Source organism: Mustela erminea, chromosome 17 (genome assembly GCF_009829155.1).
Source record: "Mustela erminea isolate mMusErm1 chromosome 17, mMusErm1.Pri, whole genome shotgun sequence".
Taxonomy (NCBI): Eukaryota; Metazoa; Chordata; class Mammalia; order Carnivora; family Mustelidae; genus Mustela; species Mustela erminea.
Window position 1 is genome coordinate 24,670,864 of NC_045630.1, and position 27,439 is coordinate 24,698,302.

General features: G+C 48.5%; 1 protein-coding gene and 1 long non-coding RNA gene across 2 annotated transcripts in view; both read left to right on the plus strand.

The window, feature by feature from the left end:
- Nucleotides 1–17,041, plus strand: part of SEC16B (SEC16 homolog B, endoplasmic reticulum export factor) — a 40,410-nt gene extending 23,369 nt beyond the window's left edge. The window contains exons 13-26 of the mRNA XM_032318907.1: nucleotides 907–1,024; nucleotides 2,221–2,332; nucleotides 3,859–3,964; nucleotides 5,627–5,767; nucleotides 6,920–7,033; nucleotides 7,988–8,060; nucleotides 9,372–9,659; nucleotides 10,467–10,534; nucleotides 13,744–13,896; nucleotides 14,075–14,170; nucleotides 14,491–14,593; nucleotides 14,720–14,799; nucleotides 16,118–16,216; nucleotides 16,862–17,041. Of these exons, the coding sequence (XP_032174798.1) occupies nucleotides 907–1,024; nucleotides 2,221–2,332; nucleotides 3,859–3,964; nucleotides 5,627–5,767; nucleotides 6,920–7,033; nucleotides 7,988–8,060; nucleotides 9,372–9,659; nucleotides 10,467–10,534; nucleotides 13,744–13,896; nucleotides 14,075–14,170; nucleotides 14,491–14,593; nucleotides 14,720–14,799; nucleotides 16,118–16,216; nucleotides 16,862–16,933 (1,623 nt within the window). The 3' untranslated portion in view covers nucleotides 16,934–17,041. The remainder of the gene's footprint in view (nucleotides 1–906; nucleotides 1,025–2,220; nucleotides 2,333–3,858; nucleotides 3,965–5,626; nucleotides 5,768–6,919; nucleotides 7,034–7,987; nucleotides 8,061–9,371; nucleotides 9,660–10,466; nucleotides 10,535–13,743; nucleotides 13,897–14,074; nucleotides 14,171–14,490; nucleotides 14,594–14,719; nucleotides 14,800–16,117; nucleotides 16,217–16,861) is intronic.
- Nucleotides 17,042–25,218: 8,177 nt separating this feature from the next.
- Nucleotides 25,219–26,777, plus strand: LOC116576765. Its single transcript, XR_004280276.1, has 2 exons — nucleotides 25,219–25,370; nucleotides 26,233–26,777. It is a non-coding gene; the product is annotated as an uncharacterized LOC116576765 (long non-coding RNA).
- The last annotated feature ends 662 nt before the right edge of the window (nucleotides 26,778–27,439 follow it).

Genomic DNA, 27,439 nt, shown 5'->3' on the forward strand with positions numbered 1-27,439 from the left:
ACTGTGCTCCTCTAAAATAAATAAATCTTAAAAAAAAAAAAAAAAAAGGAAGCAGGACTCCATTTGAATCCAGGAACCAAATTTTTTCTGTGACATCATGTTGTTTCTTTATTGATGTTTCCTGTCCTGAAATCCCTCTTCATTCTGGAGAAGGGAGGCCCACACCCCACCCTTTGTGTGGGGTATTCTCCCTTTCCCCCCTCTGTGTGCACCCTACTGCCCCCTTGTGGAGCTCTGCTGCTCCTGCATTGTCCCCGGAAGGAGGGGGCACAGCCCTCAGCCAGGAGCAAGATGAGCGGAGACTGGGTGGTGGGCTGGGACACGTGGCCTGCTTTCCTCGTCCTTCGAGGGCCAATAGGAATTCAACTTCTAGGGTTGTTGTGAAGGTTAACCGAGGTGATGTGTGTGAAAGGCCTTTGTAAAACCAGAACACACAAGCCATGTGGTAAGGTATTAAGGACCTAGGGTCCCCCTGACTTCTAACCGGCTAATGTGGATTCTTCATGAGTCAAGGATGTTTGGTCTTCCTTCTCCCACTGAAACATCAGGGTTTGTTTTGTTTTGTTTTATTTTCCGGATGTTGTCCCTTCTTGTTGGGATTGGGCAGGGGTGGGGGCACCAGGAAGAAACTCAAAATCAGGAAGTGATCAGTAGTGTCATTTTATTTACCTACCTCCCCATATTCCCATGTATATATGTATGTGCACGTGTCTGTCTGCTACCCATCCTTCTAGGAGCCTTGCTTTTTTAAAAGGAGATATCTAAATCAATGAAGGACAGTGCTATAGTCCGGTATGAGCCGCATTCCCCGAACTCCAAACTAGGAGATGGACAGCTTTCTTCTCCTACACTCTGGCTAGCGCTACGTGAGTCAGTAAATCTCCCACTTTGTCTGCTGCCTTTCAGTGCTGTGCGGACAAGCAGTGGGGAGACTGGAGGCCTCACTTGGCTGTGATTCTGTCGAATCAGGGCGGGGACCCGGAGCTGCTTCAGCGAGCCATTATCACCATGGGGGACACCCTGGGTAAGACGAAGCCAGCCCTCCCGCCCTCTTCTCCTCTAGGGCATCTCTAGGCCATCTGTAAACATCTGTCTGCAGGCTCTTGGGTGCTGTGCAGGGCCCGATCTGAGCCTCAGGCTCTCCTTTGACCCAGAAGCCTCTGTGTCTGGGGGAAAGAACCTCCAGGGTAAGGAGTGTCAATCTTGACTCCATTTCCCAGAATTTCCGCTGCAAGCCAGTACAGTCCAGACCCCGAGATTCGGGGCTGTGCTGCTGGAGAAGGCAACTCTCAGCAGTTGGCTTTCTATCCCTGGTCAGACTTCCCTGAAGACAGAGTTAACTCTGGGGACCCTCGCCTCCTGTTACGGTTAGTCGTACAGTGACCCAGCTCAGCCGGAGAGCAAACTCTATCTTTGCCCGAACTACCCTGGGTAATTGTGTGTCGTCTGCACTTGTATTCTCTCTCAGTGAACCTGGCCTTATAAATACTCAGGGGCGACTGGATGTTCCAGCTCAGTGGTTCTCAAATTTGGTCAAGGGGCAGAACATCTAGGAATCATGATAGTCTTTGTAAACTTTGTGGCAAAACACTCTGTTAAACTGAAAAGAGCTGGGAGGAGCAGCTGGCTGGCTGTTCACACTCAGTCAGAAGGGCAAGAATTTGTTTAGTCATTTCTGGGTGTCAGGCACTGTGCTGGGTACTTTACTACTTGAATTAATTCAGTTTTGAGGTAATGGGAAATGTATGGGAGAGCATTCTGGAAGTGGGAACAAGCTGGTAATTATCGTGAATTTTATGAGCCCTGGGAAAAGTTTCCTATTGTTCGACTTCAGCAGGAGGAGCATTAGAGCCCCAAGAAGTCTAATTGAAAAACAGCAGCTCCCCACAGCCCGTGTCTTTGCTCAGATGTACGCATCTGCTCCCTTTTCACCTTCAGGAAGGACTAAAATGCTTAGCAAATTCCTCATCACAAATTCAGGAGGGGAATAAGCGCTAGAGGCCTCTTTTGGCCAAAGAGAGCTGAAACGGAATTATGTCAAAGACAAGAATGCGTGGTTTGGGGCGTGACTCCTGACCTGAGCTGTTGTCCCCTTCACCCCTGTGAGGATGCTCCCCTCTGAGCCCCAAGCCCTCTGTCATCTCTCTCCCATCACGCCCAGCAAGTGGGTCCCCACACGGCCGGGCTCTGTGACTGGGGCTTGCTCTCCTCCTCCTGCAGCAGGGAAGGGGCTGGTGGAGGCCGCTCACTTCTGCTACCTCATGGCTCACGTGCCCTTTGGCCACTACACCGTGAAGACCGACCATCTGGCCTTGCTTGGCAGTAGCCACAGGTATGTGATGCTCTGGGGGAAGGAAGCAGGAAGGACATTTTCCAGGGGATTGTTTGAGCCCTCGCTGGGTTTCATGGCCCCCTTTTCCATTTTCCTGTGTGAATTTCACCTACTGCTGCTCCTTTCCTCTGGGGGTCTTTTCTTCAAGGGGCTGGGCAGGGAGGTGCCCAGTGGGTGCTGCATCACACCAACCGGGGGCCTCAGGCTCCCCCAAACTGCGTTTGTGTTCCTTTGGGGTGTATTGTGCCCCTCTGACCACTGGGTGGCACCCTGGTTCCATGAGCAGAGGTCACCTCGTCTGACTCGTTAGTGCCATCAGGGAGAGGGCGGCTTGGGGCTCCGTGCTAGGCAGCCCTGGGCCTGGCTCAGAGTCAGCCCTGGGCAGAACTGGAAGCTGGAAGAAGTTTATGCTTATTCCTTACATCCTTACACTGACTTGGTGCACAAGCTACTCAAAGTCCCCCGTTACTTATTTTATTTTATTATTTTCTATATTTTATTTTTGTTTTTATTTATTTTACACAGTCATTTTATTTGCACTGTTTCCTTTAATCATTACCGACTTTAATCATTACCTATAAATAAGGTATATTTTTAATCTTCACTTGATAGAGGAGGGAAACCAAGGCACAGAGAGGTTAAATAACTTATCCAAGGTTAACACAGCGGGTGTGGAGTCACGCTGGACCTGGAGCAGAGCCCGGACTGACCCCTGTTGTGCCAGGCGGCCTACCTTTGCGGAAACATACAGTCTCGTGGGTGGCTCTCTTTGGCCGTGGTCTCTGATGGCCTCTGATTGGCTTGTCACATCCCGTCTGTGCCAAATGCAGCAAGAAGTGCGTAGGGGTTCTTTCGTCTCCCTCCTGTGTTTTTGTCGCACGAGGGCGTTTCTGAAGATAGCCGGGAGGCCATGGGTTCCGATACCCCAACAAGATGTAGGGGCATGTGGAAGGGTCTGGAAGCCCCTTGGATCTCCTTCGTTCAGCCCGCTTCCTCCTTGGCTGAAAGAACACCAGTATAGGGACTGTCTTTTGATTTTTGGCTCAGCTGTCCTCCCCATCCTCATCCACGCCTTCCTGTCTTGGGGCCCCACATCACTCCCTCTTCTCTTCTGTTCACACCAGAAGTGGCCTCGCACAGGTGTGCGTTCTAGACCTTCAGGGCACAGGACTCGCTCCCAGCATGTTTAAGAGGAGCACCTAGCGCCCCGAAGGGAGATGGAGAGCAGCTTGCCTTAGGGGACCCTCCAGCAAAGAAGGTGGAGAACCCCTCCTTTTCTGCAGTCTTTGCTCCCCAGCACCTCTGGTGCAGGGCTCTGTTCTGTTCCATCCCCAGCCTCAAGAAGGTGGAACGAGAGGAGGCCGAACGTTCCCTCCAGAGGCCCAGAGCGTCTTTCCTGTCTCGGAGCCGTCCTGGAGATCCACCCAGGCAGAAGCTCCTCCACGAATGGTGTTTGTCTGCTGGGATTGGAAAGCCTCCCCTCCCCTCCCTCCTCAATTTCTTTTATTATTATTCTCTGGTTTTAGTCAAGAGTTTTTGAAATTTGCAACGACCGAGGCTATCCAGAGGACGGAAATCTTCGAGTACTGTCAGATGCTGGGCCGCCCCAAATCCTTCATCCCTTCTTTCCAGGTAACCGAGCACACGGTCGGCCGCCGTCTGAGCGGCCGATGACCGCCGGCAGCGGGATCTCTTTGCTGTTTGGCATAGTGTAGCCCTGGCTAAGTCATCGACGGCACTTTTCCTCCTTAGGTTGAGTGTGGGAAGAGTTAGGATGTCGTCCTAGGTCTCCTTAAGGTCTGTTATTTTAAGATACGAAAGCAACACACGGCAGCGGCCCCTCTGGAAATCAGCTGGTGTCCCAGGGCACCCACTCCTCATCCTTGCTTGGCAGACACGTCTCTTGTGCTCTCCCCAAACAGCTCTCCCTTCTCCTCTGCCCCTTGGCCATCCTGCCGGAGGTGGGAGTAGGGGGCCCAGCCCAGGGACGGCGCGGTCTGCTCCCTCCATCTGACCTGCTCCTGCCATCTCTTTTGGACTCCTGTCTTCGAGCTTGGAAAGTTCCTCCCAGCTGTAACCCCAGTCCTCCCCTGCCCTTCTTTCTCTTGGGGCTTTGGCTGTGCAAGTGGTGTGCACGCTGTGGGTTCGCCTCTCTTCTCTTAACTTCTCTGCTGGATGCCCTGTTGTCACCTCACATTCATCAAGACTCCTTCAGTGCCTGTCCCCAGAGTGCACCTGGACACACACACACACGCACACACACACACCACAACACAACACAAAGCACAAATCCAAACCTTGAAAACAAGTGAATTCTTTATAGGAAGGGAAGTGACCCCGTTAGTGTCTTCTTTCAGAGTTTTACCAGACTCTCCTTCCCCGACAAAGCTGTGTCGGACCAGCTCCTTCGAGAATAGTCCTTTCATCTCTCTCCCTTCTTGGGTCATCCCCTTGCAGTCTCCTGTGGGCTGAGCGTAAGGGGACTAGCTGATTTTAGTGCGTGTGCTCTAGGTGCTGGTTTTAGTGTGTGTGCTCTAGGTGCGGGCACAGCGCCTTTGTGTCTCAGAGTGTTATGTCTCATCCCCTGAGGTGGGCATGATGACCCCCTTTCCCAAGAGAGGAAACTGACGCTCAGAGGACTTACGTGCTCTTGGCTCCCACCCCTTGGGTACCGTTTGTTCTAAGACCTTTGCATGGATTATCTAATCTTTACAACATCCAAGGGGTGAATAGTATTATTATCCCCATATTATGGTGAGGAAACTGAGGCACAGGGAGGTGGAGTAACCAACCCAAGGTGGCACGCCCAGTGTGGAGCTGGAATTTGACCTTGGATTTGTCTGATTCCCAAACCCTAACGTTCCGTCCTGCTCTGCTCCTCGTGCTTCTGTGAATGCCAGCCTGCTCTGTGTCAGAGTCTTTTCTTTTTCCTTTCTGTGTCCCCTCTGGTGCCTGGTCCTCTGCCCCACCTACACCAGGCTTTCCAGGTGGGAGGGTTTCCTGATAAGAAGTAAGTGGTCTGGTGCTTTTCGATGGTGACTCAGTCTACGGACACTGAGCTGGTGGTGACTCCTGTCTCTCTCTCCACGACGCAGGACCGGCAGGCTGGATTTGAAATTGTGCCCATACCCAAATAGAATGCCCTAAATGGGCAGGAGGCCCTCCTTGAGACTTGGATGCCAGAGTTAGTGGAAGCTGGCAGTCAGCTGCCTTCCAGGAAGTCTTATCTACATTTTTCTCCTTCTGTGCCTGCCTGGATGGACTCGTGATCACTGGCTCTGTTCCTCTTCACAGGTGTATAAGCTCCTTTATGCTTCCCGGCTGGCAGATTACGGCCTTGCGTCCCAGGCCTTGCATTACTGCGAAGCCATTGGCACGGCCCTCCTTAGCCAGGAAGACAGCAATCACCCTGTGCTATTAGGGGAACTCATCAAGGTGAGGTTCTCAAAGGGTTCTCTGTAGGTGTTTTATCTTTGGTGTTCAGAGAAAGCTGTTGTGAAGAACTTCGATTCTGCATCCCATCTCCTTTGAACATGCTGGAAAATTGGAGCCCATGGCTGTCTTTGACCCCGTATGCATGCCCAGGCGCGATAAGCCCAGTCCTGACACCTCACAAAGAAACAGGCAGAGGGTGGAGGGTGCTGGGATCGGGAGGTGGGAAGCCAGGCGTGTGCTCTGCCAGAAACTTAGTCTTGCAACTGCTTTTCTGGGACAGTGAAACTGCACGTTGAGATGAACCGTTCTAATTATAGACGCTGGACTTGGAAAATATATTTTAGTGATTAAAACGGGAAATGATCCTTATTAAAATGCTTTTAAATGCATGGAATATTTTATCACATGTGGGATATGTTAAAAAAAGAAAACAAAAACAAATCAACTTAGTTCCTAGGGAAGAAAACAATCAGGCCAATAGTTGTTCCAATTAACGGAAGAAAAATCCATTAGCTGGAGAGGACGGCAACCCACTGTCAACTTTTGCTTTGCTTTATGTGAAGCCCGAGTGTTGGCTCCTATAGCGAGAGACCCACCTCAAGTGCCAAGCTCCCTGCCCCTGGTGTCTGCCAACAGGCTGGCGGTTATGGCGAGCTCAGGGACCAGGAGTGGAGAAGGTGGGAAGTTTGGGGGCTTCTGAATCTTGCAAGACATAGTAGTCCCTTGACCAGCAGCATGAGCGTTATTGGGAAGCTGGTCAGACATGCAGAATCTCAGGCCCCACCCAGAATTCTGGAATCAGAATTAGCATTTTGGCAACAGTCCAGGCGGTTGCCCAGAGCACCGAAGTTTGAAGTTCGGGAAGCCTCACTAGAGCACACCCCCTTGCACGGGTGCAGAGCTGGGTAACACTTTCTTCTTATGTCTTACGGAGGATCTAACACCCAGATGGGTTAATTGTTTATTATGCTGCAATTTCGGAAAGGTACCTGCTGAATTTGCTACCTCTCAATTATTCTTTGTAATCTAATTTGCAAGGGAGCGAAGGCGGTCTTTCTCCTATTCCCTTACTGCCTCGTTCCCCATTGTGTTTCTATTTCTCCTTTCCTGTCTCTTATGTCCACCCCTGACCCGGCTGGAAACCTGGCACAGCTAGCAGAGAGACTGAAGCTGTCCGATCCCTTGGTTGTAGAGAGACACCGTGGAGACAGGGACCCGGAGCCAGCCTGGCTGGTGCCCCTTCGCAGGCGGCGCGAGGAGCTGCTGGTGAGTGAGGCTGGGGCCGGGCCAGGCGTTGAGACCTGTTTCTCCCTTTGCTCCCCTAGCACCGAGTAGGCAGGCACTGACCTTGGCAAATCCCCGACCCCGTGGAGGGCCACGAAGTCTCCCAGCTCCCACGAGGCCCAAGTGGACCCAAGCAGGGGCGGTGCTCAGCCTCCTAGCTGCTGCCTGTCTCTCTCTGGTGGAAATGTTTTCCTGTGTCTGCCTGTGAGACCTGGGGCCCTCTTGCCGATCGCCCTTGCCACCCTTCTCTGCAGTCCTAGAAGATACATTTTATGACCATTAAAGCTTTCATCTCTCTGTTAGGAACAACGGATCATAGTGGACCCGTGTCACTTTCATGTAATGTAGGGCGATTGCTTAAAAGATTTCCAGGCCTTTCCTTTTTGTTCTGACAAGTGCAAAAGCTGCTGGCAGTAATTGGAACATAATTGGAACAGGGCTGCCTCCCTTCTCTTCCTTCCACTGTTTTGGAAGACGGGACAGGGTAGATTTTTCAAAGCACACGCGGCTCTGACTCCCTTCATGTGTTGCACACAAGGGACCCTGGCCCCGACGGTTAGTCCCTTCCTCGGGGAGACAGTGGATGTCTTGTGCCTCTCCTGCCAGCCCTTGGCATTCAGGCGAGGTTCCCCTACCTTGCCACTCCGTCTGAAATTTCTTTTTGACTTAATTGCTATTTTTTAGAATTTTAATTTATTTTTAAAGATTTAATTTACTTATTTGAGAGAAAGAGAATGGGGTGAGGGGCAGAAGCTGGCTCCTTGATGAGTGGGGGACATGTGGCTCAATCCTAGGACCCTGATATTATGACCTAGGTTAAGGCAGAGGCTTAACCCACTGAGCCACCCAGGTGCCCCGACTCAATTTTTAAACTGTTGTTCCCTGTTCTTGCTTTTGTTTGTGTGGCTTAAGAAGATTTTTACCTTTTTTCACTAGCACAAGGTATCAGCAGACAGTGGGGATCTCCATTCTGCTCACTCAGATGCTGCAGGAGCCAGAGGAACACCAGGTATCCACGCCAAGGGCCCAAGTGTGCGAGGGCTGACCCTCAGCGCCTGATCATACGAGAGGTGGAACGTGGGAAACGCTTGCCTTGCCCTTCCTGGAGCACTGCCTTGCCAGTATAAGCCTGACGCGTCGGTCTAGGCACCTTCTCCCCACCGCTCCAGGTGGCCACGGGCATCCCCACATTGCTCAGTTCCCGCGTTGTGAGAGTTTCTGCCCTCCATTCAGGTTTTAATACTCATTATTCTGTGTCGTGATCTCATGGTTTCACCAGCCTTTTATAGCTTCTCCCCAGAGAGGAAGCCAGAGATGATGGGTTGTCCGTACTTCCTGTGGATGTTGGGGACATAGGGAGATCTTTTTCAGCTATCCGTTTTGGGTTTGAGCATTCAAAGGCTACACACATGTGACATACCTTCCATCAACACATCTCTCCTTTCCCCTCAGGCTGCCTCTGGGTGCTGGGTTGGGCGGAAAGTATTTCCCCCAGTTGGTTCTGTGCCCTTTCCTCCACAGTGGGGTCAGGACAGGGCTTCATCTCTGATTCTAGCCGTTTCCCACCCTTTAGCACACCCTTTACGAATAAGCAGGGGGAAGGCAAGGCACGCCGGCTTTGGTTGCTGTGTCCGGGCTTTGCCATTGTGTCATGGGACCTGTGAAGGTCAAGGACCAGAGGGGAGTCAGGCTGGGTGTTTCTGAATGCCGCTTCTGCCAGGAAACAGCCGTGTCTCTTTTCACCCAGTTGAGCATGGGGGTCATCAGCCCTACCAGCACCATGACCTTGGGCCCATCACAGCACACGTCCACACGGCGGTCCATCTCATCGGCAAAATGGCAGAGCTGGAAGGAAGACCACCACACTCATTTCCAGGGCCGATGCTCTGATTCTTTAAAAGCAGAGCCATCATGTCTGTGGTCTCATTTGTATTTTAACCATCAACTGCCCATGTTTCAAACACCCAAGTCCATGAGGAAATCATTAAAGGGGAAAGTTTATCCAAAATAAAACAGTATGGCATGAAGTAAAGTGCTAATTTCTATCTTCCCAGTGAACTAATGCACTCGTTTAAGGCTCAGGGATGGTACACGGCGGTGAGGGAAATCATTTTGTCGACTCCAAGTCATAAGCAGTGAGAGGTGTGACAACCACTGCTGGGTTGGGCCTGTCATCGACATTAACGGCAGCCACCTCCAGCGCCCTGTCTCTGTGACTTCTTTCCAAGGAGGATGTGGGCAGGAATGGTCCTGGTGTGATCGGTCCATTCTGATGCTATATTTCAGTTCTCAGCTCTTCCTCTTTGCTCTATGTCCTTAGAAAGCACTTTCTACCATGATCTCTCGGGACGTCAGAGCAACTCAGGAACCCTTGGTGCTCGCCCAGCCTTGTGGCCAACCCTGGAGCAGATGGGCCCGGGCCAGCCCAGCCCTCGGCAGCTGGCCTTTCCCCACCAGCTCAGCTCCCACCCAGCAGGAGGAAGTGTGGGGCAGATGGGGGGCCCAGTGCCTCTTTACTCAGTTCCTGGGACTGGTGGCAGCCTGGCACTGACAGGGACTCCTGGAGGAGGAGCCTGGGAGGAAACCCAGCTGTTCCACCCACCCCTTGGTAAGACCTGGGGGAGAAGTTTTGAAGCGGAGGAAGTGGGAGAGGGAGGAGGTGGTGGGATCAGAGCCCATAAAGCCCTGAATGGTGGGTGTACATCTGACTGAGGACCCACTACTATGGGGCAGCCTTGGGATTGATACTTTGCATGCCTCTGGTGGGGGTGGGGCACTCTGCTTCCTTCCTTTGCAGTCTGCCTCTCCGCTGGGGCAAGCAGAACGAGGCCAAGCCCAGTTCCTCCTGCCCTCCGCTTGGATGCATAGTTTGTAGGAGAGAGGCTGCAGGCTGGAGGAAGGAGGGAAGTGCCATCTGTGCCTCGAGCTCTGTCATCTTGCACCCAAGAGCTTACTGCTGGGGTTCGCTAGCACAGACCTACTCTTCCGTCCTGCTCCCAAGGGTGGCAGTGATGGGAGACAGGGGTGGAGTGTGCTGAGCAGTGCTAAGTGACACCGGGGGAGAGCTGACCACCAAACGGCAAGATTAGATCTTTGACCTGCGAAGATATTGTCCTGTCCTAGATAGGAGGCTCAGGAGGATCCCTGTGATCCAACTGCACGTGGCCCTGGTTTCTGGGATTCCCAAGGAACGAACGGCTCGGTTCAGAGCAGAGTTCAGGTGACCAGCATGCCTTGGGGTGGCTGGAACGGAGAGGGTTTTGTATGTGGATTTCACACTTACCGTGGCTCACTTGGGGCCATGGGCTTGGACCTGCAGCTGGTAGAAAAGCAGACCGTGTCCCATTCCTTCTTCAGGTTAGATGGGAAAAGCACAAGTTCAAATCACCATGTTTGTTTGTGTTTTGTGCCATAGGAGAGAGCACCGTGTCTCAAGGAAGTTTCCAGCATCCCGACGGTCAAAAGGTTGTTTCCGAGCCTCAGGTGAGAGGGCACAGCACAGCAGATGCTGAGGTCTACACTAATGCTTCAGGTGGTTTCCAGTGGCCCAGATTTCTCAGCCACGTGCAAACTCCTTCCCCTGCCTGGCACCCTCTCTCCTTTCCACACTATAGTGTATGTTCTTGTTTCTTTCTATCCCTAATCCTAGGGGTAGGGAGGAGGGCCACATTCTTGTTTATGTTCAGTCCACCAACCCGTGTCCATGGGGGGAGGGGTGGCAGGGCTGAGTTTCGTTCTGGCCTCAGAGATCTCTCACACGCTCTCCTCACCTGCTGCACCAAAGGCTCACCACGTCTTGCCCTGTCCTGGGGGACCCTTGGTGCTTATTTCTTTTTTGTAATTTTTTTTTTTAGAAGTTTTTATTTATTTATTTGACAGACAGGGATCACAAGTAGGCAGAGAGGCAGGCAGAGAGAGAGAGAGAGAGAGCGAGAGGAGGAAGCAGGCTCCCTGTTGAGCAGAGAGCCCGATGTGGGGCTCCATCCCAGGACCCTGGGATCATGACCTGTGCCAAAGGCAGAGGCTTTAACCCACTGAGCCACACAGGTGCCCCTGTAAATTTTTTTACCTCACTTTTTCCCCAAGAAGAATCTATGGCAGCTGGGTCCTTTCTCCTCAGGCTGGAAGGTCTTGGAGGTGGCCCTCCCCACCTGGCCGTGCTAGCTGGCTGTCCCAAGAACACACCCCTTCCCCAACAATGGGTATTTGAGGTGTTCTTCAGCTTTGCTTGGCTGGACGGTTTCACTGTATAAATCTGATCACATAAATAGTGGTTACGTCATATAAATGTCTCATGTAGTGATGGAGCTGCAGGACTTAAAAAACTTTTATGCTTTCCTTATTTTTTTTCTGACTGAAAAAATAGTCCATTATTGTTATAGAAAATTTGAAAAATAAAGAAAAAGTATCATAAATTATCAACCAAATATCACTCCTGTGTTTCTAAATGTGTATATAAATAAAATTTTATTTCCCATTTGTTATTTAATATTATAAAATGAGGTTTTCTATGTCATTCATAAGTGATTTTTATTTTTATTATTTTATTGTCATTTATTTTTAAAATTTATTTTATTATTTGAGAGAGAGAGCGCACGAGCTTGAGTGGGGTGGGGGAGGAGTAGAGGAAGAAGGAGAAGCAGAGTCCCCGCGAAGCAGGGAGCCCAATGTGGGACTCAATCCCAGGACTCCGGGATCACAACCCGAGCCGAGGCAGACACTTAACCGACTGGGTCACCCAGGTGCCCCTATTTTATTTTTTTAAAAATTTTAAAAATTAATTATTTTATTTTAGTTTTAAAGATTTGCTTATTTGAGAGAGAGAACATGAGCGAGCTTACAGGGTGGGGGAGGGGCAAAGAGAACCTTAAGCAGACACCCTGCTCAGTGTGGAGCTGCGCATGGGGCTCTTGCTCACCGATGTGAGATCACCACCTGAGCAGAAGCCAGTGTCAGATGCCTCACCAACTGAGCCACTCAGGTGCCCCCATTAATGATTTTCAATATTGGTATGATAAAGTCCATTGTGTGACAGCACCATCATCTGTTCATTCATTCATTCATTCATTCCCTCATTCATTCATTCACAGATCCCAAGCTCCCCTGTGACTGTGCTGGGGGTACACAGGGAACTTACCCTCCTGTATTTCTGTTTAGTGGAGGTGACTTAACAACTGTGTGCATGAGGGATTTTACTCTAGATGGAGTGGCTGGGGTAGGGGGGCCCTCTGGGGAGGTCTTGAGCAGAAGTCAGAATAGGGAGGCAGATAAAAGTCAGGTAAGTATCTGGGGAACCAGCGTTGAAGGCAGAGGGAATAGCGAGAACACAGGCCCTGAAACTTGGCTGATTTGGTGCCGTGAAGAAAGAACAAGGGACCTACTGTGGGTAGAAACTGGGGAGCAGTGGGCTGAGAATTGAGGCCAGAGCAATAGGGCCTGGATCACACAGGGCTCTGGGGGCCATGGCAAGGGGCACTAGGTTTCGCACATTGCTAAATATTTCATGAGTGTCTCTCTTCCTTTTCTCTCTTTCCTCCTCTCTCTGAGTTCCCTTCCCTTCCCCTCACATATAAAATACAGTGGTGGACATTCTAGTGACAGATGTGCAAGCCTTGTCTATTTCTTGAATTACTCAACGGGGAGAAATGCCCAGAAGGAAAGTCAGACTGCTGGGGCTTGAATCCTTGCTCTGCCCACTACTAGCTGTGTGGCCTTAGACAAGTTGCCTAATCCTTCTGTGTCTTCGTTTCCTCGTATGTAAAATGGGATGATAATAGCCTACCTCACAGGACACTTTAGAGGATTAAACAAATCACTGTATGAAAGTGCTTGGTGTTTACTACCTAGTAAATGCTGTACCCACAATAAGAATTGAAGATTTTTCTAGATTTGCCAAACTATTTTCCAAAAGTGTACCAATTATGCTTTTTGGAATATGAAATGTGACTATAACAAAAAAGGACAAATATTGTGTGATTCTGCTTATATGAGGTACCTAGGAGAGGCAAATTCATGAACAAAAAAATTAGAGGTGACTAGGGGCTTGGGGGGAGGGGAAAATGGGGCATTAGTGTCTACAGGGCACAGAGTTTCTGCTGAGGTTAATGAAATGTTTTGGAAATGGATTATTAGCGGTGGTTATACAACATTGTGAAGTTACTGATGCTACTGAATTGTACACTTAAAAATGGTTAAATTGGAGAATTTTATGCTATGCACACAAATATAAGGGCCCACGGGCCCATGGGCACATGCTTTCCTCTGCTGCATTTGTTCACAGTTGGTCTTGAGCAAGTCTGCTAGTGAGTGAGGGTCAGTCTCTGTCCTTCTGGGTGTGTGGGTACCCGTGGGGTGTGTCCTGTCCCTCTTCCTCTCCACCGGTGCACTTCCACATGCTCTGTTCCAGGCCTCGACCTAGTTCTGGAACTCTGATGTTGGGAGGGGTGAGCACAGCAACCGGAAGCCTAGAGAGGATTAGGGGATAGCAGGAGGGCGGGGTTGGGCTCTGGCCTTGTCCTGTGGCCTCCCGCAAATCATTTCTCCTAGCTAAGCCCGATTTCCTCATCAGTAACCTGTGGGCCTGTAAGGCTGTTCCACGGATTTACCAAGTGGGGTTGCTGAGGGAGAACAGGCAATTTGCCCTCACGACCTGTCAAGTGCCATAAAAATGTTTGTTCTTATGTTAATTCCAGGTGCCAGCGATTCCCAGATCACGAAATAATTCTGTGAGTTCCACTGTTTCAGTCAAGGAGGATGAGGAGGAGTCCTTGGATGAGGCAGATGATAAACCTTCCCAAAGTCCGGCACAGAAAGAAAAGCCAGGAGACACGAAAGAGAACATGAAGGTGGAGGGTCTTGTTCCGTGGCCACCGTCACCTTCCCAAATGGTGGTGGGGGGCAGGCTTGCAAACCCGGGCTTTGGCTGGGCCTCCGACTCCCCACCAGCATACTGGGGTGGGCCTGTCTCCTAGTCGGTGGGAGAAGCACACCTGTAGCTCCTATGTTTCCTCCTTTCCCTTCCAGAGCTCAGGGTTTGGCTGGTTCAGCTGGTTTCGCTCAAAGCCCACCAACAACGCATCCCTCTCTGGGGAAGACTCATCAGACAGTCCTGACTCTGAGGTAAGTGTGAGGGCCTAAGGGCAAGGACCCTTCCTCTCCCGTGGGCCCACTGGAGGAAGTTTCCTCAGAACCTCTAAGGCCTTTAGTTGGCAGCTGGTAATGGGCAAAGGCCAATCGGGTCTTAAAAATTAGGATGAAGAATATTCACTTTAGGGTGCCAGTAGTTGTTTGATTCTAGAGCAGAGGAGTGGCACAGAGTTTGGGGGTGGCAAGTGGAGTTTTGGGGTGAGCAGCAGGTCACAGGTCGAGGCCGCTATTGTGGGCATGAATTTGTTACCCATCAGTACCCCCAACACTGCCTGTCTTTCTCCACGATGCAGGAGACCTCCAGAGCATCTTCTCCGCCTGAGGCTGGCCCTGGCTTCACACTGACCTCTCTCCCAGAGCCCCGGTCTCTGCCAGACACCTTATCTGGAGCCACAGGTACCGCCAACCTCCTGTCCTTTGGGTCTGTGGGCTCTCTGCTTCTCAGGCCTTGAGGGTACCTTCTGGGTGTGGGGCCTCCTCAGCCCTGAGCAGGGGAAATAGCTCTGACTCATTGCTTTCTAGGTGAGGGCGAAGTCCAAGGATCGGTGTCCAGTGGGGGAACTGCCGAGGGTACTGGGACTGGAGGCCTGTCTGGGCCTGAGGTGAGCAGCCGATAGGTTGAAGCTTCGGGCCTGTGTGTGCGAGGACTGAACATTCAGTGTGGGCTGGAGGTGCCATCCCGTGAGGGCAGAAAGCTTCTGTTGTAGTCTTCTAGGGCCACCATGACAAAATGTCACAGACCGCAGCTCACACAAAGTGATTTCCTCACAGCTCTGGAGGCTGCAAGTCTGAGGCAAGGTGTTGGCAGTGTTGGTTTCTCCTGAGGCCTCTTTCCTTGGCTCGTAGATGGCCATGGTTTTCACGTGGTCTTCCTCTGTGTGCGTCTGTGTCCTCACTTCGCCTTCTTATAAGGACACCAGTCTTACTGACTTAGGACCTGCCCTAATGACCTCCATCTTACATTAACTACCTCTCTGTTTTTAAAATTTTTTTAATGATTTTTTTTGTTTTTGTTTTTGTTTTTAAAGATTTTATTTATTTATTTGACAGAGATCACAAGTAGGCAGAGAGTCAGGCAGAGAGAGAGAGAGAGGACAAGTAGACTCCCCACTGAGCAGAAAGCCCGATGTGGAGCTCGATCCCAGGACCCCAGGGATCATGACCTGAGCCAAAGGCAGAGGCTTTAACCCACTGAGCCACCCAGGCACCCCTGTTTTTCTAATTTTTAAGATTTTCTTTTTAAGTAATCTTTGCACCCAACATGGGACTTGAACTTACAACCCTGAGATCAAGAGTCACATGCTCAAGTGATTGAGCCAGCCAGGCACCTGCTTAATCACTTTTTGAAAGACACTCCCTCCAAATGCATTCTGAAATACTAGGGGTTAGAATTTCCACACAGGAAGTTTCAAGGGGACAAGATGTAGCCCATAATGACTTCCTTAGGTGAAGTCTAGAGCACGGCCTCTTGCCCTTGCCCGGAGTTTGTTGGTGACCTTGGCAAGGGCTGTAAAAAGTTCTTGATGAATCATCCACGTGGTATGGATGGCTTTCATGCCGATTGCTGGGAAAACATTTTTATTTTCTTGTGGTTGGGTTAGCGCACACTTGTAGTGTTAAAACACTACTTTCAGAGAATACGATATTCATTTTTATGATGCTATCAAGATAATTGACTGTGGCTTTTTCTTCTCACGTGCTCCAGGTATAGCTGCCCCCGAGCCTCTGCATTTGTCACCCCAGACCCAGGGGTTGGCCGTGCCCACTTGAATCATGTTTGTTTGCTTGAATTCCCCGAGGTCTATCAAGAAACCCTTTTCATCTGCAGCTCTTGACCAAAGCGGACACTCAAGGGAAACCCTTGATGTTCTGGAAGCAGAAGCAGTGACTGATAGGATTTTCTGTTATTTTCCATCACAGGCTGTTCCCTCTGAGCTTTACTTCAACCCTGGTGTTCTGCTTCCCCCAACCCCCTTGAGAGGGAGTGTTCCTCTCTACAACCCATCTCAGGTCCCTCAGGTAAGGGAGTCCTGAGGGAGAGGGCATAGGAGCACAGATTTTGGATGAAGGCAGTTCAGGTTTATAATCCTAGTCTGCCATTTACTGTGTGTGGGTTCTTGCGCAATGACTTACCCTCTGTAAGACTCAGTTTCTGCATCTGTAAAGGGGGGTTACTAGTAGCCACCTCACAGGGTGGGTGTGAGGGTTAAATGGGAGCATGTGTGTGAAGGGCCTCACGCACGGAAAAGGCTCGGTCAAGGTCACTATATTAATACCACTCTTGACCTTTCACAGGTCTTGAGACTTTGAGAGATACATGGTGCTGGCACCGGTGGTGTGGTGATACCATCACTCCAGCCCGGGGCTGGGGGATCACTGCAGACTTTTGAGAGAAACTAAATTCCCTGATCTTCAGTGACTTGGGGCCAGACCGATTGCTCTAATGTACCCATTTGGCCTTCCCTCTTTATAAAACTGAATTTCTTTTGCATATTTAAGAGGTGCAGGTGTTGGGTGAAAGTAGATAATTAGAAGATCACCGCAGGAAGCCACATGGAGCTTGAGTGTTCTAGACTCAGGATGCCCTAGCTTAGTCCGACCAGCCAGCCCTGCATGGAGGCCTGCCTGGGGCTTTAATCTTGAACGACCTTTGTTCTTTCCCAGCTCTCTACGACTACTAGTCTCAACCGACCAAATCGCCTGGCTCAGCGCCGCTATCCAACCCAGCCATGTTGAGAATGGCCACCTGTCCCAGGCTGGGCTCCTTGCTCGATTTCCAGCCCCTCTACCCTATTGGGGCCCCCAAGAGGCTTGTCCCGGCCTATTGCCTCCACTGGGACAGGCCGTTCCAGAACACAGCTCAGTCCAGTCTCTTCACTTTAGCTTTGGAATGTTGGCTAAGTACCACGTCGGATGGAGAAGCTGGGTAGAACAGCAGCCCGGAGGTAGCAGAGTGCCAGGGCGGGAGCACTCGGATGGTGGCTTCAGATCTTCAGAAGCACCCCTTGACTGGAATCAAGACGAACACACCGGGCTCTGCGGCAGGAAATTATTTGGGGGAGATGCACAGAGCGATATTCGTGACTAACATTGACGCATTCCTCAGTCTTAGTTATAGACCGATTCACAGCTCTAGTTAGCAAAGTTTATATACTGAAACTTGATTACTGCTTCCCGGCAGAAGTCCCTCCTCCGTGACATTTCAGCAGTTTCCCTCTTGGTCCTAGTTTTGTGCACATTTTTATGTGCCTCAGATTAATTATATTTCTCTCACTTTCTTAGCTGGTCCTATTTTTTCACATTCTGGCATCTGGCTATCAAGTTAGATTGCTGTAGGCATCATATTGTCATGGTAACTACCGAACCTAATGATGCAGACGGATGGAACATCAGTGTCATAACTGATAGGAAATGTCTCCGAACATCCACCCCTTCCATAAGAGGGGAGAATGAGTGCCTGGTACTGTTAATACCGCCCTTCCCACCTCAGGCCTTTGCAAATGGGTGTTGGGAGGGTCACTGGAGCCCGAGGGAGGAGGGGGACATCTTGGAAATTTCCAGTTCTCTTTTCAAACCCAAAATAGGGACGACTCTTGCTGTTTGTCAGATTTGCTGAAAATTGCTCCTCACAAAGACCGGTTTTTCTATGTGTAATTGTACATACAGGTTTCATACTCTAATGTACCACAGTTCCGATGTTGATAGTGATTAAACCAGATAATTTTATAGCAAATGCTTGTCTCTGGCTGATTTTTGCAGAGGGAGAGAGCACACAGAGCACACTCTTCCCCTGAAGTGTTTCTAATAATGGTTTCATTGTGTGATAAGGAGTCTATAGCTGGGAAGAGCCCTTTGTTAACAAAGAATCTGGGGACTGATTCTCTTAACTTCCGAGTCTACTCTAATGTTATTTTTTCAATTTAGGAAAAAAGCGCCTCTGATTCAAATCGGTCACTCCATTAACTGAATATTGCATTTTCTGTTCCCCCAAAAGTTTATTCATCTCCCAGATTAAATTAGGAAATGTGTGCATAAATGTTTTTTTTGGACTGAGAGGGCTCTCGGTAAATGCCATTGCCTTACTTCCCCTAAAAGACCCTGCTCCTTTGGTTTGGTACGCTGACACCCAGTGGTGGTACTGTGGCAGCTGTGGGTTTCAGAGGAACCAGTTTCAACTTGATCTCAGCACATCCATGGTTCACCCACATCAGGCTCTCTGCTCAGCAGGGAGTCTGCTTCTCCTTCTCACTTTTCCTCTGTGCTCGCCCTCTCTCAAATAAGTAAACATTATTAGCAGACAATCTAATAAGTACAATCCAGACTGTCCCACTGCCTACCAAATCAAACTCTGGATCTTTCATTCACAATACAGGTAATGGAACAGTAATTTAGAACTACTTCATGGGGCCCCTGGGTGGTTCAGTCGGTTGAGCACCCGACTGGATTTCGGTTCAGGTCATGAGCTCAAGGTTGAGCCCTACATCAGGCTCCACAATCAGTGGGGAGTCTGCCTGAGATTCTCTTCCTTTGCTCCTTCCCCTGCTTGTGTGTGCATGCAAATGCTCTCTCAAATAAATAAGTCTTTAAAAAAAAAAACAAACAAACCCTACTACTCGATCGGTGTCTTTATTACTAAGCTAGTTTCTTTTTCTGCATCCTCTCTGCCACCAGTGCTAGGTCACATGGCTTAGTGCTCCTGGGAACACTAGCAGAAGGAAAGGCCCAAGAAGCTCTTGAGGAGAGTACCAGAGAGGAAGGCAAAAACATCAGATGCTTGTGTACTTACTTCCTCTTCCCATTGGGATAATCCCTGGAGAATCCGGTGGCTGAAGTGTCCCCAGAGCCAGTGCTGAGCTAAGTTAGGCAGAGGGCTACATCGCAGTGAACATTTCTGGGGGAAGTCAGGGGGCTTTACGCACTAGAGAGGGAGGAGGTCGTGCTCTTTATACCAATTCACGATGGACGGCTGGTGCTCTGCAAGGTCAGAGTGCATCCATTAATCTGCACGTGATGGCTTCAAACAAGTCCCTGTTTATTGGGCGGGAAAGAGCCTTCAGCTGGGTCCGGCAGGGTCTGATGACCCGAGTCACTCCGAGTTCTCAGTTGGTTAACAGCTTTTTTTAGTTAGGGCGATGGTGGGGAGTTTGCTCAAGGTCCTGATCCTTTTGCAACTTTGGCTGGTTAGAAGCTGTTGTGAAAGCAAGCGCAGCCGAGGAAGCTTGGTTTCCTTCTTTAGGATTCAAAAGCCTTGGAGAGCAGAGCAGCTGGAGATGGGGAGTCTAAGAGCGCGGGGCTCGGGGCCCTTTCCTCATCCGTAGCTGGGGGATGGCTTCCAGCCTGTCAGAGAAGCTGGCTTGGGCCTGGCCACTGTCTGCTGTGGCTTGAGAGCCCAAGCAGCTTGGTCTTGGGGCTGTCTGTGGCCCAAGGCGGAGCTATAGGCTCCCTTCCCTCTGGTGTATGTGGACGCCTGCAGGGAATGATGGCACAGGGTCCCTCAAGGCCCCCATGGCAGCCAGCAGGGCAGGGCCAGACCAGCCATCTGCCCTGCATCCCAGGTAGGCCTCCTTTCCCATCTCCAGGAGCCATTTCGGGAAGCGAGACTGAGCTGAATTCTCTAAGGGAAGGCTTTACTGAGAGACCCTGCTTGAAAGAGAAGAGCCTGAGACGTTATCAGTGGGCAAGCTCCTTTTCTTCCCTCTTCAATGGGGTGTGAGCTTGGAGGAAGAGTAACTTATAGGGAACAAAGAAGCTACATTTTCCTTAAACTGGGTGGTGATGTGCAAACGAGATCCTGCAATATACATATGATTTAATATTTATTTGACAACATTTACACTTAATGTTCAGTAATTTGGAAGAGAACAAACCATTAAATTCCATTTATGTGTCTTTATCACATATCACCATTCCAGGCTTCTGTCTAATCCCCTTACACGGCTGTAAAACTGCAAACCCGCCGGGCTTCCCCAGTCACCTGGGCGTCCATCCCTTTCAGCCTTAACTCAAGCTTTAGGTTGCTCGGGATCAAAGCCTCTGCAAGCTTTTCTTCCTCCTCACCACCCCCCTCCCCTGAAATCTTTTTATTTTTTTATTTTTTCTCTCTTTGCTCTCTTCCCCTGGGCAACCAAGACAAGAGCAAGAGGCTGCATCCATCTCTTCACTAAATCAGAATATTTTCTTCCTAAGAGGAAATATGCAAAAACAGTCTTCTGCTTGCAAAGAACAATAGGTGTGCAATTTGGGGTCTGTGCACTCACAGGAGTTTCTCTGAGACTCCCTCCCCACCCCTCCTAGAGAGTGGAATGGAAGGGACTTTTCCCCTCTTCTGTTTGCCACCCTGAGCTGGAAATTGCAAACATCGTGATCTGCACACCATAGGAGGCAGGCACTCACCTGAGGTTGCCCCTGAACGTGGCCCCCAGCGCTGCCGGCTCCCACGTGAGCGCCTGAGCCACGCACCATCCTCTCAGGGTCCTCCAGAAATGGTTTCTTAATGAGATGTGAAGTTATTTTGAATGAGAATTAACAGCATATTAAGATGCTTTATTACAATCTCACTAAGTAGAGGAATCTGCTTTCCATACTTTCTTCCTTTCTGTATGAATCTCCAGGTAATAGCTCTTCACCGGAACTAGGTCAACAGCAGCTTCACCGGACTGACCCGTACAAACTGCTTGTTACTTGACCGTGAGGTGCGTTCCTGGTCTTTATCCACCTTTGAGCCGATTAAGGATCCAATTTTTTAAAGAATCTTAAGAGGGGGATTCCACAGCTGCCCTGGAGGCAACCTAGACTTTCACACCCTCGAACATTAGGAAGCAATTCCTAAAACTTTATACCCAAATCACTCATGTAGCTCTTTAAGTCTCTCAGCTGGCCCTCAGCAGAGATGGGGAACAGCTGCTTACCACCACCTGTGCCCAGAGCTCTCTCACATTCTGGAAGGCCATTAAATCCCGTCTCAGCTTATGAAATGAAGGTTCACGAAATGGGGCTTTCTTGACTAGAATCAGGGATGAAATGACCTAAATGCTTGGCAGTTTCTGGTAGTTTCAGTGGTCGGACATCCTGAATTCAATAATAGTAATAATACGGAGTGTTTACTTTGTGTCAGGTACTGTGCAATGCATTCCGTGAGCCGGCTGGTATTATTGTAACATATTAGACATGGGGACTCTGGAAATCCAGGGAGACTGAGCAGTTTGTCAGAAGGCACACAGCTGGTAAGGAGGGAGCTGGGGTCAGAATCCAGGGAGTCTGAATCAAATGTTCAGAATCTGGGCATTTAGCCACATTGGTCCTGGACATACATACATTTATTTGTTCCATTATTCATCAAATATTAATTGAATGATACTTCAGGCACTGTACTTCTTTCCCAACAAGATTTTTAAAAAAGACTTTATTTATTAGAGAGAGAACAAGCTGGGAAAAGGGCAGAGGGAGAAGGAGAAGCAGACTCCCCGCTGAGCAGGGAGCTTGACTTGGGGCTGGGGCTCCATCCCAGAATCCTGGGATCATCACCTGAGCTGAAGGCACATGCTTAACCAACTGAGTCACCCAGGTGCCTCCCAAAGAGATAGTTTTGACACTTAAACTACTCATACGCTACCGAAGGAGACAGACCTATAGACAGAAATTGCTACCTAATGTGAGAACTTTTAGATTTAAAAACATGTTCAAAGAACTTAGTACCTTATACCTCTTAATAACAAAGGGGTTTCATCTATTTATATAACTTGGTGGCTAATATGTAACAATGTATCTCCTCACCTAGGCTACACCCCTGCCTTGGATTTCCTCTTCAGGACTCCTGTTTGCTCCCAAGAGATTGGGAAGATACTATGTAGATACCCACAAGAGTCCCACTGACTATAAACGAGGTAACAGATCCCATGTCAATAAATCCAGACATTTGGCTAGAACATTTTAGGTCATTTCTTATATTCTTGAAAACTGGGTTCTTGGAAATCAAACATCTTGACTTTTAAAATTTGTCTCTGAGTTCCAAGAGCCCATTTGGGAATGTAAAAGATGATCACTGACTGTTTTTTGACTTCATTTTTCACTGTTCTTGTGTTCCACAATCGTGATTTAGGATCACAAGGAGACCTCATTGTCCTGGAGGAGAAATAATTTGAGTTTTGGGCTTCCAGAGTACATTGCCATTTCTTTGGCTATTTAAATAAATACCCATGAATTAAAGAACAAAGCAGGGCCTCCCAGTCACGACTTTAAAATGTGATTTTCCAGCTTCTTCTCTGCAGATGGCAACAACCCTCCAGCCCACATGTGGTGTTAGCCATTCCTATAACACACGTCTGTTAATATCTTGAGTTAGGATCCAGCCGGACATACTTTGTGTAACGGGTATATTGCCTACAAATTGCAGATAGGCTGACATTTTCTAAGCCGGTGTTTAAATACACTAGAGTAGTTTGTAATTTACAGGTAGTTGATGTTAAGCCCCTGAAAATAAAGAATTATTTGCAAAGGAACAACCACTCTCGATTTAACACGCTATAGTGGCTGACTTTGTAGTCTCCGGGAAGGCATTGTAGCAAGAGTAAGAAGACTTTGAGTTCTAGGCTCATATTCCACCAGCAAACCTGGCTACTTGAAGTAAGTTAATTGAATTTCTCAATATCCCCAAACTCCTTGGTCAAAACCTCCGATTCGTCCATTTAACCAACATTTATTTAGGACCTCCTATAGGGTGGGGATAAATGAAAGTCAAGTACTAGCTCCCAAAGCACACAGATGAGTTGGGAGGTTGTCCCCGAGAATATCCCACGATAGTTGTTGTCCCACATGCTCTTAATGTGTTGCACCCTGATTCTACCTCCCAGGAAGGAGGTGATAGGGAAGGTTCTGGAACAGAACCTTATTTGAGTTTCTCATGATAGGAAATTATTCACTCAGCTTTATTATTCACTCAGCTAAATTATTCACAACAGAACAGAAATTTAATCCACGAAAAGACCCTGGCCCAAAGAGGTTGATCAATTTTCTTAAATCCCTTTAAAGTTCAGATTTCCAGGCTAATGAGTTTTCCTTTCAAAATGAAAATATAATTTAAAAGGTAAAGCTTTTTTAAAAAAATTATTGCATTGGGGGTGTGTTTGTAGTAATAAAAACATCAATAATAATAGGAATTTTTGCTATGCATTGATATAAGAGTGTAAGTTTATATGTGTTTTTCTTTAAATTCTCAATATACAATAAAGTGGGTATTTTGTAGAAATGAAGCACAGAGTTCCAATAACTTGTGTAACATTGCACAGCCAGTGATGGGGCTGGGCAAGCATCACCCTTGGTGTCTCTTCTTTAATCTTTAAAACAACTCAGAGAGATGGGTTTATTAACCTCCCTCCCCGGAAGATGAAATAGAGGCACAGAAAGTTTAGTAACTTCCTCAAGATCACACAATACTTGGAGGAATGGGATTTGACTCAGTGCCATCTGGTCCCGGAGGCAAGGCCCTTACCACTTGTTCCCTTAGTTTAAGGTGGTTGTGCCTGTTTTGCAAAGCTCAGTGGGACCACCTGAACCATGTTCCCAGTCTCAGCCAGGGTGAATCTCAGTTCCCCCGTTTCCCATCTGCAGCTGTGGGACATTACTCATTATCTTGTGTGTTTACCATTAGACGTGTGACTTCTCAGGGACAAGTCGATGTAACTTACTCATCTTTCGATTTCCAGTACCTTGCGTAATGCCTAGGCCTAATAAGGGCTCAAAATTCAAAATAGAGCTGAGTGAATAATTTCCTATCATGAGAAACTCAAAACTGCTTGTAAGAAAATATCCCCAAATGACCTCTGGCCTAGGGGTTGCTATGTGGAGGCATCTTATTGTTAGAATTTGATCCATCCCTGCATCTTTAGAAGCTGAGCTAGGTCCTGGTATATAGTAAATGTAAAAAAACAAAAAACAAAAAAACAAAAAACCTCTGAATGAATGAATGGCTTTGTAAAGGAGGCCAGAGGCACAATTGAGAGCTTTTTGCATTGCAGCTTCTGAGAAGCTGTCCATGGGAAAGATGATAGATGTTTGGAGAGAGATCCCAGCGGCCTCTGCAGACCCCCAGGCAAGCAGCCTTTATGGCAGCTGATGGAAGGGAGGTACCCCCCCCCCCCCCCCACCTCGCTTGAGGTCAAGTCGAGAGATGTCCTGCATTTACAACTCCTCATTTGACCCTCAGGGATGCATAATTTTGGCAGAAGCATTTCTTGGTTTTAAAAGGTACTTCACCCCCTTTACAACCTGTGTAATTGCTGTTGGAATGCTTTGCCCCGGTAGTGTCTTAATTAGGTCAGATTTTATACCAGGGGCTTTAACTTAATCCTCTTGCATCTGCAATTCTAAGGTCCCCTAATCTTGGCATTGCCAGGAAACATTCACATTTTCTAGACGTGGGACACGCCGACCCAGAGCCTGCTTTTGTACTCTTCCAGGGGGTGTGGGGTGCAGACGGGATCCAGGAGAGCTAGGTGAAAGATGTAGGTGCCGAGAGACTCATCTATATTCTTCTGAAAAGAAAATCCCATTTCTAAGTTACTCTGCTCCAAGCACTGCTTGGATATTGCTTGGATAATTGTAGGATCCAAGGCTTTTCGCGCTTAGTTAAATTATATACTTTTGCTCTCCGTGCATTAAAAAAAAAGCCACCTTTTTATTATCTGCCTTTAACCAAGGAGAACATGCCCCTAGAGTTACATCTTTCCTCTCCCCACCATGCCACCCGCTAATGAGAAGTGAGCCGTTTGCCAAGAAAACAAACACAATATAAAAATCACACAAATACATAATCCCCAACCCAGAAGGAAAAGAGCAGCTACCAGTTGGCAGTTTAATATTTATCCAGGAAAGAAGGTCTCCCAACAGGCTGTAATTCCTCCGTGGGAAGGGGGAGGCTGGGGGAGGTCAGTGATGAAAATCACCTGCACAGGGCTGGTCTAAATAGGGACACGGTGGAAATCAATTCAGCGAGCTCAGTTTTGCTATCCCGTGTTCCGGGTGCAGTCAGGAGGCACCCGAGAAGACCATCAATCTGTCATGTAAAAGGGGAGACGTGGCGGGGGAGAAAGGAGGTAATTGGAATTGAGCTTCACTTGGGACTCTTTCTCCAGCGGGAAGTGTAGCTGGAGAAATACAGAGCAGAGCCATCCCAAAGGTAAGGTAAATTGGGGCTTGTGCCCTGACCTTGGGGAGCAGTGTGGTGAGAAATGAAAATCTGCTCTGGCCATAACATTTCAGATAAGCCTCTTTGCCAACTCCAGGTCCGATCCTGGGTTGGGATAAAATTTTCCTCTTCCCGCCTGCAGAATGCACTTCTTGTGGCCTCAGTTGACTCGGGGCTCACGCTGATTTATATATAACTTGCACCTAATTCCTTAATCAAATGCTCTCGGGGCGAATAGAAACTCCGTTATTAGAAATTGTGCAATGCATGAAAGCTAGTCAATCTTCCATTTTATTGATAAATTGGAATTTTAAAACAACTATGCCTGTCGATACGACAGCTCTTTCTAAGAAAGAGGCAGTTAACAGAGCCGTGTAAATCAGAAGTGTCCTGAAACTGTGTGGTTGGGGAGACATGATAGGGCAAAATGTCTGCCAATAAAGGGGAGTATTGCAGCAAATTACCCAGTTTATACATGCAGGCAAAGCTTCGTTTCTCATGCCATGTTTGAGAGCCAATAAAGCTTGCAAATGCGATGGGAGCCACTATTTCTGCCTCTGTGCAGCTGTTTATCAGCAGCTTTTTAACACATTTTCACATATTAATGAGGTGGCATAGCGGTTCCAGAATTAGAACAGTGGGATGTATCATTGTCTGCCTTATCTGAAGATATGCCTGCTGTCAGCGGCGTTACCGGGTGTGCACAATGGAAATGGAGTGTTGGTGGGTGCTGCACGTGCCCACATCCCCACACCCCAAACCCCTCATCTCTGACTCTGCCCAGAGAGACGCAGGCACAGCAATGGGCTGTGTTGCTGCATTAAGCAACTTTGTCTCTCTTGTTTCGTGACAGGTGTTATCGTACGGCTGGAAGATTCTTCTCTGCTTCCCCATTTGCTGAAATAGACCCTGGATGGTCTATTCAGGAGGTGCTCCATAACTGTGGAATGGATGAAAGTGTGTGTTCCCCAAGTGTACTTCAAGAAAGGAAAGAAAAAAAATGTCCCCTCAGTGACCACCCTCTTTAGGCACAGTCTACCTGTCACTGTGGCTTCAAGGAGCAACAAAGGAAGATGGCCCGGCTGGCCTTGAATTTGCATACAAATGGCCAAGCCACAAATGAGATCTTTGAAAGCTGTCAGGGACCTAAGAAGTGTTTAAGGCAGAGATTCCAAGAAACGGGGCTGCAGGTGTGGCCAGAGCATTGCAAAGTTTTCACCAGCCTTCAGTGAAATGGGAAAAACAGGCACAAAGGAGTGCGTTTTCATAGAGCTCCGTGCATTTTCTGTTAGATTTCTGAGATTGAGTCCTTCTACGTCATTTGACAATGAAATGCCATTTGACAATGAAATGCCATTTCTTTTATAAAGTTATGGTAACAGACAATAGCATTAAAAGGAAAAAATACCTTTACTTTCCTAAACAAAACGTTCCTGAGTCCCTCATTTTTTTTTTTTTTTTTTGGTTGGTTGAGGGGAGGGGAACTTGAATTGCTCTGTGAAATCCCCAAGTCTGAAACCATTGGTTTAACTCCTCTCCATCCCTTTGAAAAAAAAAATCCACTGAAATCACCTAGCAGCCTTAAGGGAGACGCTGGACTACTTAAAATATTGGCTCATTTCAGCAAATGATAGGACAAGTCAAGTACTAGAGTCTCTCTCTTTCTCTCTCTCTGTCTTTTATCTCTTTGGAGCAGGGATCCAGGCTGGGTCACATGGATCTTGTAGAAATGCCATCACTAAGCTATAGGAGATTTCTTAAATCCGGGTCACTCACCATAACAGAGGAACATAGAGGCTGGTGTACTAATGCCTAATGCATCCTTTTCTGCTGTAGACGTAGCCACGGCTTTATCTTTCCATGGGTCGGATATGCTCCCCCACTGTGCAAATGCAGAGCCCCAATCTGAGCTGTGCAGACTCTAGTTGATGTGAACTGTGGGAAAAGAAAGCTTCGCACAGACCCCTTCACTGCCAATGTCTCCCTTTTCCGAATTCCCACAGCTCTCACAGTTTACGCTGGACAGCCTAGCCCTGGGTTTTTATGCTGTCGCCTGTTAT